The sequence below is a fragment of the Labrus bergylta genome, chromosome 20 (genome assembly GCF_963930695.1).
Source record: "Labrus bergylta chromosome 20, fLabBer1.1, whole genome shotgun sequence".
Lineage (NCBI taxonomy): Eukaryota > Metazoa > Chordata > Actinopteri > Labriformes > Labridae > Labrus > Labrus bergylta.
Window position 1 is genome coordinate 2,443,500 of NC_089214.1, and position 12,646 is coordinate 2,456,145.

The following is a 12,646-nucleotide window of genomic DNA, read 5'->3' on the forward strand; positions in this document are numbered from 1 at the left end:
CACCTCAGGCTCTGTCTCAGAGGTAAATTTCCTTTCCGACAGGTCGTTTTAACTTTTAAGAACGCTTTTGGACTTGTGATTTTGTTTTGCACTTCCCTAACGCAGAAAGGTTTACAGACCCATGCAGAGCTGGCTAAACACTGAAGCTTCTGTGTCCACCACACGGTGACCTGCGTGAGCATCTCTAGAGAGGGGGGGGGGAGACAGCTCTCTATAATGTTTAGAATTTGGACTGCAGTACCCATTTAAAACACTAGGTGTCATAGTTACATACTGCTCCTTTTAATGACAGTTTCCATTTCTCCTGTCCCACTTAAAGGGTAAATTCTTCATTTTTTGAACCTGTTTTGAAAGAAATAGCCTGCTGTGGTTGTCTTCACATGGCATTGATGACTAATTGACATGGTGTTGGAAAGGACCAAAAGGTGAGCTTATGATTCTACCATTAAATGAATGTAGAAGTCTTTCTTTGAGGGTGCGTTCCATGTTCAGGAACCCAAACGTGTATTTTCCCTCCAAACTTAACACTGGCGTCCTGAGTTCTCTGCCGCTTTTCTGACACGCCAGAGTAAAATGCTTGCCCTGCGTGGAAAGATCAGAGGGCTGCCATTTGCAGAACTCTCTTAGATACGGGGAGTTTTTTGTTTTCCAGAATGCCAGACTGTTCGTTTTGCAAATGTCAACATTTGTAAAAGCTGTGGTTGAGCTCCAAGCAGACTGAGGGCCCCCAGAGGGATTAGAGGAGGCTCTGTTTACCTGCTCTGAGGAATGCTGCCCTGCGCCGACGCTTTTGTATCTGTCAGGGACCCAAGGTCACAGCGACGGCGGAGATGGGCTGCTTTGTCCCTCTCCAAATTTTCCACCTCGCAGTATCAACAACAAACACAATGTGGGTGACCTGGGTGAAGGAAATGGAATTCCTGCTCGTGTTGCTACAGTGTTCAAAACCCTTATGTTCAACGGTGCCTTTTTACCTTTGATCGAGTCTGAGTGAAGGATTTGGATACGTCTTGTGACTTGAATTGAAGGAAAAATATGGTAGACTCACATTGATATGTTTTATTAAAAGTATATTTTGGTGATTACTTAGCACCTCTGATTCCTTCTGGATGTGCATTCTGCAAAGTCAAGCGCCTTACTCCTTAGAAACTGCTCAAAAGAAATCCCCATTGGTGTGTCCAGTCAGCCCATGAATCTGCCACACAAATGAATTTATTTAGTACCGGTAGCAGCTGATAAATCTTTTTGTCTGCAGTGCTCGTGTTCCACCACATGGTGTCGCACTCTCACCACTTAAAGCCATGCTTACTGAGGCTGCACTCAATCTCAAACAGCGTGCAGTCCTCTCTCACAGCAGCAGCACACATTAAGAAGATAACCCTAAAATCCCAGTATTAAGTTTAACATGCTCACTATAAGTCCCTGAAATGCTGGAAGATTACAGCGATTTGTTGAGACTTATAAATGTTTTACTGAGCTGTAATTTCACACAGCGGCTGCGTTCAAGCGTCCCATATAGCCTCCTAGTGGGTGACTGTGACCCCCCCCTCCCCAGTCAAACCAGCAGACACTGTGAAGCACATTCAGGCCCAACAAACACGCTCGTGTTTAATTTGTCTGCAGGTTTGAAGATATTTGCTGTGTGCAAACCTCGTTAAATCTGACATGGGCTCTCAACATTTCGCAAGAAGGCTAAAGGTAGTTCAAAGCACAATATTTTCTCCATTTTTGTTGAAGCCTGCAAACAGGGCCAAACTGTTTGCCGTGACTCCCCGAGTCACCGCGGAACTCATCCAATTACAAAGCAGTCGTTACGCACCAATTAAGACCCACATGAATAAACGCTTCACGTTCATTTTAAAGGACACTAATGACAAATATGAAGCTTTCTCATTCACACAAAGACATGTAACAACTGCAAGTTTGAAGATGTTCTTTATCTCATTTTGTAATAAACATATAAATAATAAACTCTAGACATTTTTGACGCATCGCCCTGTTATGAAAGTTAAACTTGGTATGGTCTGCCTATATATAGACTATCCAAACTTTGCATCTGCCGCAGGTCATTTCTATAAAACTATTTCCCTATTTAAAAAATATGAAAAGAAAAATACATTTTTAGTACATTTACAGGAGTTACTTATTAATTTATTTTTTAACCAAACTTGTTTCAGTACTACTCGAACTGTCATTGAAGTGTCAGAAATCTGCATTGAATCTTTTTTTTTCTCAGAATAAAACAAGAAAAAAAAATAGAAAAGAGAAAACCAGAAAATGAAGAATGCAGACACGAGGCAGAATATCTGCCCCTCTCCGACAACTCAAGACAACAGTTTCCAAAATAAAATAATACAACAAAAAAAAAATCTGAATAAACCAAGCAGTACAAGAATTTTTTTTTCCAATACTTTCCCAACTACTGTATTTAAATTAAAATATATTCTCATATCTTACACTATTTCAAATAACGAAATGTGATTCGGTAGCGATCTGTCAAAATCTAATTTACAATTCTGTGTATAAAAATATAATTTATGGAACCCCGCGAAGTTTGTTCTCCCCAAAATATAACAGTCAGTTGCACACATATGCACACACACATATGAACATTACAACCTGTCAGATTGAGCTCCTCTCTACATGGTCTTCTTTCTCTTGGACTTATTTTTCTCTTTTTTCGTTTTTGTTTATTTTTTTTCTTCATTTTTTTCTGTCGTTTTTTTTCTTTTTTGCATTTGAGATATACAAAAATAGATTATGCACAATGTGCCGCTCACACAGTTTTTTTTTTTCAGAATCCGTGTGTGTGTGTGTGTGTGTGTGTGTTTGTCTGTGTTATGTGTGCGTGTGTGTGTGTGTGTGTGTGTGTGTGTGTGTGACAGCAGCGAGTTCACATGAGAATAAATTATTCAAAGAGAAACTTTTTAAGGCTCCATTCATTCTTTGAAAGGGGACACATGGAAAAGTCAGTGAAATAAATATCCCAACTCCGCTGGGGGGCCTTTGCCTCGTCTGTTCGTTCGTTTTTTTAATTATTATTATTATTTTATTTTTTTAATCTACTGAATAGTCCGCGTGTCCTACATGTCAGTCTCACTCTCTGGAGAAGAGCTTTCAACTCGGGCATACCGACATCCCCAGTGGATGAATCGAGTGGCTGTCCAAGAGCCATGTTCCTAATTGATAAAGGATCTTGGAGTACCAGTGCACCCCGTCGTTCTGCTGCACACTGGCACGAGGCTGGGAACTGAAAAGCAACGAGGACACCCAGTGCGCGAGCCTGACAGGTGCCAGAGCCCAGTGCGCCAGCTGGTGGTCTTCGATCACTGCGTAACAGGACGCAAGGACCTGATCCACCACGACGTTCCCCTGCATGGTCACGGGCGCAAATGACCCCTCATGCTCTTGCGTGTAAATCCGTTTTACGGTCACGGGCTCGAGCCGATCGGCGTCGAACACGAACACCTTTTGTCCGGGTTGGATTTGGCTCGCGAACACCGCCGACATCCTCTCCCCCCCGTCCTCCGTGCTGTTCTGACCGCCGACGACGAAGAGGAGGTGCGCGGCCGTCAGGGTGATTCTGTGGCCCGAGTCCGCTTCGATGACGTAGTAGAGCCTCCTGGTCGTCGAGTCCTGGTCTATGAACATGATGAAGTCGGTGTAAATCGGGTTTCCCTCGCCATCAGCTGCCAGGACACGGTCTCCCTTTTGGAGGTCTTTGACCGCCTTCTTGGTGCCGTCCTGCAGGCTGACCGTGGAGGATCCTGGGAAGCAGCCGCCTGATTTAGCTGCCACTGAGTTTTCTGTCAAAATAAAACAATAATGTTAAAATACAACCAAGCAATGTTTCCAGTGTTCCCATTACATAAGTGTTGTCTCCAAACGGCCGTTTTTTAAACCGCCATATAGGCCTACATTTTATGGACTTAAAAAAAATCCCTCGCAGGTGCTTTGAGTCTTCTTTGAGCTCCATTCAGAGGCCAATTCAAAAACCTCCTTTTTCGGCTCGTATTTGTATTTTTCCTGCCCTGCACACATCCTGGTGGGCCATATGCATTCTGCATAATGATGCCTGTCTGCCAAATGCGTATTGGCTTGGCCCACGTTGTCTGAGACTTGAAAAACTGAAAGCCTTGGCTCATCTATTCTTAATTAAAAAACCCAATAAAGGGCAGCCATTGTTATTCTAAATCAGCTTGTGGATCGAGCGACTCTCGGTAAAGAACACTTACGCCTTTCCCAGCTCCTCTCCCCATATTTACTCAGGTGCAGAAACCTCTATGTGACAATTCACACAAATAGGCGACTCACAACTACTATTTACCCAGTGGAGCCCACTTTTCCAAGCCTCTCGAGTTGTAGATTTGAATTTAAATGAGGGCCCGGACTCTTAAATGCTTTCTGTTGTGCAAAATCAATGTCCCCTCTCTCCACCACCTCTCCCTGCTTTGTAGTCAGTCCTGATGACAATAATTTTGGCCTTGGTGGAGCTCTTCACATACCAGTCTCTAGGATCACACTGTCACTGCACACACAGGGGGGGAAAAAAAGGGGGTTTCCTACTCACAACTTTTAATCTTCTTTTAAGATTCCCGAGCATGGAATAAGGTGACAACTGAAAACCAGATTTAGCCCGACCAATTCAACATTGTTCAAGCCAAATCCTTTTGGTAAAGTCGCATGACCCCTAATGACACGTCGGCCCGGCCCATACTGTGATCTCAAAACGTGTGTGCTGAATGATAAATAAGGGATTTATCAATAAAGTCTGCGCTAAGAAGCTAAGAGAAAGTGGCATCAGTCAGTGTGAAGCACCATAGGTGTCCTTTTAGTCCAGAGGAGGCTATTTGATGCAAAACAGGGAGCCAAAATGAAGGATGTGTTCAAATTAAAACTGGATTTTAAAAGCTTAGAAACATCGAATCTGGAGGCAAAATCGTTTAGATATTTTAGATTTATTTTTTAAAAATCAAATCCAAAATAATTACCCCCAAAAAGCAAAAACGTGTGCGTAAAACTCCAGAGAAACGACGTGAGTGTCTTTTCTAGGTCACATCGAAGGAGCATGGCTGGATTGTGATGGTCGTGGTTCCCACCAGGAGACAGTGTGGGGCGATGTAAGATCAAGAAATAAGCTGCATGGGAAATGTTCAGTGAGAAGCTCCAGGCGGGCGGGGGATGCGCGCATACATCATTCATAGAAACGATTTCATAATAGTGAATCAAGTGAATGATTATAGGCTGAGACATTACATCATCAGAGAAACACTGAGCGCCGCTTTCTTGATTTAATGATTTTTTTCGTTTATTCCTTTTCAAATTAATCCAGATATTGTTTAACATTTCTGCTCCTCTTTTTTTGAAGCCTTCAGAGGTTGATTGTAAGTTTTTCTGGAGAGCTTAATAAGTTTTTGCGTGAATAAAAGTCTCGCTATTTTCTCTTTTTGGACTCTGATGCCTTCCATACATCTACTCTGATCGTCTTTCCCTCAAAGAATACCTCAGGAAACTGTTATTGAGTATGAAAACCTCATAATAAAGCAGGACTTCCTCTTCCCTGACTTGCACCTGCTCCTTTAGACCTCACTTGCAGCTGATTGGTAATATGCGCACTGTGTCTTCATGCTGGCGAACTATCTTACCTGCTTTCACCGAGCAGTGGATGTGCGCTTTGGATTCGTAGTAGACCCAGTCGAATCCTGCTTCCACCGCCAGCCTGGACAGGGTGCCATACTTGCTCTTGTCTCTGTCCGAGGTGGTGATGTCCACGGCTCTGCCCTCGTAGTGGAGCGACTCCTCGAAGTGGTGTCCGTCCTCGTCCCAGCCTTCGGTGACCCGCAGCTTTACCCCGGGCCACTGATTCATCACCGAGATGGCCAACGAGTTCAGCTTGTCTTTACATCTCTGCGGGAAGAAAAAGAAGAAGAAATGTGCCAATTAGTCACCTGTTGTGTGTCAAAGCTCGGAGAAATAAGCTGTCCAAGTGCGTAAAATATGCAAACAAGTTTCATTCTTGACCATTTGTCATCCAAACTTTTTTCACCTTGATAGACATTCGGATTCCACGAGAAGGAGATGCTTGCAATTTGGAAAAAAATAAAAAAAATTTGGCACATAAACACACCTGAAAGTTGTCTCCCATCCCCCCCCCCCCCCCCCCCTTCAAAATCGAATCCAAATGGAGATCTGTTTTTGTTTTCTTGATTCTCAAAGTGAGGCCTCACCCTCGCCTCTCCATCCCCACCTGCCGCCCCTGATTCCCCCCCGGCTGAGGTGAAACCCCGAGCCCTGAGCTGCCTCTGTGGTCCTGGATGTGAGCTCACATTTGTCAGTGTGAGCAGCAGCGTCAGAGGGCACATCTCGGATAAGAAAGCTGCCGATGAAATATTGATAAGGCACCGCATTCGCTTCACTGGCCTATAACATATGGGTCTTTTGGTTTGGAAAAGGTGCGAGCAGCATCCCTTTGCCTTCCTCTCCAAAAGAGTTTGCACTGAGCACAACATGCGGACATTATAAATTCATGAGTTCGTATTAGGGCCACGGAATGAGCGCGTCCTTTTTGTTGGTTGCAACTTGTCTGTTTTCTTTCAATCAATAATTGATATGCAGATGATATGAAGATTATCTTCAAGAGCAGCTGCTGCCTTCAAATATCTGAAGGTTGTCCTATAAATAAATCGTCGCATCCCAACGCGCTCTCAATGAAGATGCTTGGCCTTCTCCAAGACAACTATTCTCGACACTCGAGCAATATGTCAAATAAAACATCACAAAGAGGCTTTTCAGTGCAGCCGCGGAGGGAAACTTTCATTCTCCCTCTCCTTGCAAAGTCTTGGAGACGTGACATGCCTCCCTAAGTCGAGCTGTTGTGGCTGCTGACTGACAGACTTGTGAAATATCCAGGGGTTGTATGGCTGCACAGAGGAGCGTCTATATGTGTGACCCCCCTGTCTCCCTTTTTATCTTATGGACAGCTTGTTGGTGCTTCCTAAAGCAAGAATGTTCACACACAAGTTAAAGAAGAAGAAGCTCCTCATATATCAGTCTGTATTTTTACGAGGATATCACACTTGTAGAATGTGTTGTATAAAAAAAAACCGTCCCCTTAAAAAAAACAAAAAAACTCCCACATTCAGAGTGGGCTTGTCGGAGTCAAGAGCCGTAAAGCTGAACCTATTTATTAATTCATTAGGTCGTGTGCCGCAAATCAAGCCAAATTCTGCTCAGCCACCGTGAAGCGCAGCAGGGCGCCCCAGACCGGCGCTTTGTGCTCGGGGTAAAGTTGTTCAACAGCCTCCCCTGTTAATCTTTTCACAAATGATTTGGTTAGAGGAAACACTTATCAGCTACCTGTCAGTGCAAATACGACACCAGCTCATTTATTTTTCTCCCCCCACAAAGCGTTTACACTGTGGCTACAAGCTGCAGGATCCCAACAGAAGAAAAACAGACTTTACATGTGGAAATCTCAAAGATTAAAGTCACATTTATCAGTATAAAAAACATAATTTTACAGGGAAAATCAACCAATTTTTGTCACTTCTTCATCTACACAGCTCCTTATTGTTTTCAAAGTAGTCCCCTTAAAATTCTTAAAACAAATCAAACTTCACTAGAAATACTTTATGATTAAGGGAGCGAGCAATGCAGCTGCTCCACGAGCGAAATCAACCCCTAATACTGAGACAAAGTGAACTTTAGGAGTAGATAAGAGGCGATCATTTGTGGATTTGATGGTGAAACTGATGCTCCTGCTAATCTCTCTCTCTATCTCTCTCTCTCTCTCAACCCCCCCCCCCCCCCTCACTCCATCAAACATCTTCTCTGAGTGTCTGTAAAACGAATCTTTTGGCAGTTTTCCTTTTAGTGAGTTGTGTCTAAATAGAACCGGGAGTGAGGATTGATGCAGCAAATTTATAGTCTTGGCTGGACCCCAAAGAATAAATAACTGTGTTTATTGCAAACACACACACACACACACACACACACACACACACACACACACACGCACATACGGGGCTGCAGCAGAAACGAGCCGTGTTCCATGTTTAAACACAACATACATTCCCTAAAACGTGGGTTTACAAGCAACGTCCATATTGGCCGTGCGTAAAACTCCGTGCGTAAAAACCCACTTAATTCATGCGTAAAGCCATGCAACAGCACAACGGCAGCTGGCACAGCGTAAAGCCCCATGTGATAATGCTTATGCCACTGGCAGAGTATAGTCTACAAAAACAGCCACAGTCCTCCTCTTTTGAATGTAAGAACCCTAAAAAAAGATGATTTCTCAAATCCATACGATAAAAAAAACATTTCACCTGTTTTAACTTACTATGAACTCGCGCTGACCAAAGGTCATAAGTTCATGATGCTTTTCAGGCCGCGTGAGGGGCGCCCAAAAAGCACTTTCATGTAAATGTCTCTCTTTGAGGGCTGTTGGTGTGCTTCTCTGGGGATGCTCAGGTGCTGATTGGAAAGCGGAGGATGAACCCAAATATTGACCTTCTTTAAAACAAATCAGTTAAACAATCAGCAGCCCCCCCCCCCCCTCCCAAAAAAGAAGTGTTATTTGCAGGCAACTTCCGGCTAACCACAGAGGCCATATGTAATCTCGTATTATCTGAAGGAGTCCATGTGTGCTGGTATGATTACACACAGACCTGTAAACACAACAGCAGGTGGGGTGTTTGACTCACACTAAAAAAAAAACCTCAGACATATGCCGGTAAATAATCTCTGGAATTAATGAAACATCAGGAAATAAAAACGGTTCCCCTTATTTCTGGAGATCTTGGAAACTCCTCGAGAAATCAGCGTGGGTTCCCTGGACCACTGTAGTCCCCCATGCGCCTGCAAATCCACGCCGCTCTGTGTGTATGAGAAGCTATAGGTGTCTCGCAGAGGAGATGTGGGGAGGGCTGAGCCCGCACGCACAGTGAATATTTCATCGCAGCTCGTGCTCATGCATGGTGCAAGGCACGGGTTCAGGCACTCACTGCGCGCGCATGGCTTCATCGCCACCAGCAGCAACAGCAGCCACCTCAAACCATCACCACCACCACCGGCATTTTTAGCCAATATCACCCAAGCGCCTTTTTAATAATTCAGAAGCATCTGAGTGCTAAAAGTCATGCTGGAGAGACGCGGCATCCTGCAGCCTGGAGAGAAATCAAGGCTACATCTCTCTGTATGCAGAGCGCTGGTCTAACTAACTACCTAGCTGCACAAGGATGGAGTATTTAAAGAAAGATGTCATCATCCATGCAAGTCAGGCACCATCACCCCCCGCGCCTATAATTGACCGAGTCCCACCCAGAAATGAAGTCCTGATAGTGTCCAGGACACTCAAAAAAAGAAATGTCACTGTCTTCACACGCCGCTGCACACCATCCGAAAGGCTAAATTACAGCAGCACTGCGCGAGAAAATGTCTGAATGAGCCACGCCATGCCTGAATAAGCCCGGCTGTTTGAAGCGGTGCTCATCACCAAGCCGCCTGTGTTCAAGAATAAAAAGAAAAAAGGCGCTTAAAGCAAAAAACCTCCCCAATGCAAAAGCTTAAATCAGCAACAAATACTGCATGTGTTCGAAGAGCGTGGATGTGCGCATGTAAGACAACAAATAGAGCCTCACAAAGATACAAATATAGATATGAGGAGAGGGGGCACATTAATATTTTAAATCCACTGTCACAATCATGAAGGCCGAGTGTCCTGACTGTCCGCCTGCACATCACTTCTTCTCCAGCTGGATTTTCTACATTTCGCTCTCAGCCTGCAGCCGCTGAAAACTCCCATGCTGCTGCAGAAAGAAAGCGCATCTGCTTTTTTTTTTTTTTTACAGTGAAGTTAAAAGGCTCGGAGCTGAGAGTTCAGCAGCGGGTAAAACAAGACTTCACTTAAGGTGCGCAATCGGTCTGACAAGGAGGGTTGTTGCAGTGCGCAGTGATGAGGAAAAAAAACAGAATTGTGTCTCCTTACCTGAGTCATTAGCCGGTCGGCACCGGTGTTCTCCTCATCCTTGAAAATGATGTCTGTGTTATAATTGGGAGTCAGTTCTTTAAATCGCTCGGAGTTTCTTGTGATCTTGCCTTCGTATCTGCCGCTTGCCCCGAGGGTCTTCTCCGCTACGTTGGGGATAAACTGCTTGTACGCAAGAGGTGTCAGCTTCTTCGGGTGTCTTCTCCTGCCGTAGCCCCTGCCCGGCCCGCATCCCATCCCAGAGGACACCAAGGACAAGCAGATGAGACCGACCAATACGATTCTGGTCCAGAGCAGCATTTTTGTCCTTTAAAGATCTCAAACGAGTCGCCGCTGCTATCTCTGCCGTCTGCCTCTCCCGGCTCTCGCAATGTCCTTGTCTCCTCCTCTACCTCGCCTTTCGCCTGGTCTCTACTGTGGCAGGTGCGGAAATGAACGCCTCAGACAAATGGCAATAACGGGGCACATCGAAGGAGGGTAAAAAAAAAAAGTAGAGAGGGAATTAAAAGCCACGGGATCTCTAGTCGAGCTGCAGCCGCTTGTGTGAGGCGACCGCTTTTACTGCTTTGTATTATAGCACCGATCTATAGCAGGGGAGGGATTTGATTGGCTCGCCTAGACAAACCCTCCTGATGTTATCCCACAAAAAAAAAATCTTAAAAGATTTCTTCCACCTGAGGGTGAGCCTGTGTCGCGGGGAGGAGGGGCTGTTCCATGGGAAAACATCAATTATAAACCGTCTTTTTTTTCACCCTCCCTTTTTTCCAGATCTCACAGGGGAGGCAGGACAGACACAGAGCCACAGTGCACAGCCAGAGCAGAGTAGTTAGGTGAAGTGATTTCAGAGTGTGTGCGGGAATCGAACTGCGTCTGGGAGAACTTTCTACTCTAAATGCGTTTCCTCGGAGAAAAAGGATTGCCTCGTGGACGCGCACTGCGCACGTCTGTGCCGGATGATTTTGCCGTGACCCCGTACTCTGCAATTAAACGAATCAACACAGTGAAGAGTTTATTTCCCCTTACAGATTATTAAACATTTGGATGCCGATGTTAAAATCGCTACTTTGCCAACTTTCCCTTGTAAACAGACGCTTGGCAACATGAAGATACGCACCAAACGTACCGTGGAGACGTTTGGTGCCATTAAGGTTAAATCAAGTCTAAAATAATTGGAGCAAAAAAGACAACAATTTACCTTTTGGTGTGACAGAAATTAAACTCTGAAACTCTAAAACCCGCCCTTACATCCGGTCAGTGCGCGCATTGTGCGCCAATCTTTTACGCGTGAAGCATCATTTAATTTCGCATGACTTTTTGTACCTTTATGTCCAATTGTTGTTAAATGCACAACTCTGACTTGCATCTTGAGCTACACTCCTGAAGATTATGTTGGGAACAGGGCGCTTACAGAGCAACATAGTGGGCTGTAGATCCAGGACTGTCCCCCCTCCTATATGTTCTAGTTATGAGCCAAACGTCACCCGCAAACTGGTTTCCTTACAAAGACCACTAAAGGGGTACAAAGAGTCTTAGTTACCATAAACCAGCTACATTTGTGTAGTTTTCATTTCTGCTCTCTCCAGGCAGTAACTCTCCAAACTTTAGTCCATGGATCTGACACCTTAACACCTGTATTATGAATGTTGGCCTTAAAATACACTTCAATCAGCAACCTTCTTTGTTTTATAAGCCCAACAAACACTTAAAAGATAAACTACTTTTGATAGGTGTTTATATTGTTGATTTAAAAAAAATGGCACTGAACACTTCTGGATCCACATCCAAAGCACAACAGTTAAAAAGAAATCACAAATGTTTCATGAGGGCAAACTATTTGTGTGATAACAAACCAACTGTTGGGAGTAATTACAGGAGAGGAGCTTGTTGTGAGGGTAACTTCAGGCTCTCATCGCACACCAACAGTGTGGCACAGGTTTCTCTGAGGTGAAGACGGATACGGCTGCCTTTGGTGTGGCTTCAGTCTCATTAAACCCTCGCACTGGCTGACCTCCAGTCTGCTTCATTCTGCGCCAGCTTTGCAACCGGGGCAGGTGAGACTACCTGCCGCTCGCTCAGACTGTGAACATCAAGTCTTGGCCAAAAGATGGCTTGTGAACTTGGCACGCTGCTGTGTAACCCCTCGACCAAGATTCTCCACTACGCTTTACGGTCGAGAGTAAATTTATCGCTGACTTCTCTCTGTTTTTGCTAAATGCCGTACAGAGACGTCTTTAGTCGTCTTTAGTCGACATATTTCAGCTGTTGATTCTGCAGAGGTGTACTGTTCAAACACACAGCTGACAGCAGTTGTGGTGTCTTGAGGGACACCAGAGGTCAGAGTCTTGGTTCAGGTGTCACAGCTCTGAGATCAAACCCTGCATGCCACACAAACACCCAGGAGGTGCAGCGGCATGACCCCAAAACAGTCCTCGCACCAAACAAGGATGAGACTATAATCATAATTATAGAGACTTTAAAGGAGCTTTCTTGTAAGTGAACCAAAGTGACAAAATGTGACGCTAAGTGAAATGAATAATGCAGAGGTGGCGATGAATAATGCAGCCTAAAGAGCAAGGTGTGCTGATGTGAGAGACTTGATTTGAACTTGCGGTTCTCCCAGAGGAAACCAACCGTGTATCAGCCCGACCCGGGGCAAAT

The 12,646-nt window shown here is 44.7% G+C and overlaps 1 protein-coding gene across 1 annotated transcript; it reads right to left on the reverse strand.

Moving 5' to 3' along the window:
* Positions 1-1,919: 1,919 nt before the first annotated feature.
* Positions 1,920-10,604, reverse strand: shha (sonic hedgehog signaling molecule a). The gene is made up of 3 exons (XM_020652080.2): positions 9,989-10,604; positions 5,646-5,907; positions 1,920-3,806 (listed from the first exon to the last, which is right to left on the reverse strand). The coding sequence occupies exons 1-3, from the start codon at positions 10,286-10,288 to the stop codon at positions 3,118-3,120; spliced, it is 1,251 nt and encodes a 416-aa protein (XP_020507736.2). The 5' UTR covers positions 10,289-10,604; the 3' UTR covers positions 1,920-3,117.
* Positions 10,605-12,646: the final 2,042 nt, after the last annotated feature.

Bases quoted from the DNA above. Each gene is read 5' to 3' on its own strand.
- shha (XM_020652080.2), bottom strand. From the start codon at position 10,288: ATGCTGCTCTGGACCAGAATCGTATTGGTCGGTCTCATCTGCTTGTCC. The intron at 5,908-9,988 runs GTAAGGAGACAC...TTCTTCCCGCAG, and splicing joins CCGACCGGCTAATGACTCAG to AGATGTAAAGACAAGCTGAA. The intron at 3,807-5,645 runs GTAAGATAGTTC...TTATTTTGACAG, and splicing joins CCACTGCTCGGTGAAAGCAG to AAAACTCAGTGGCAGCTAAA.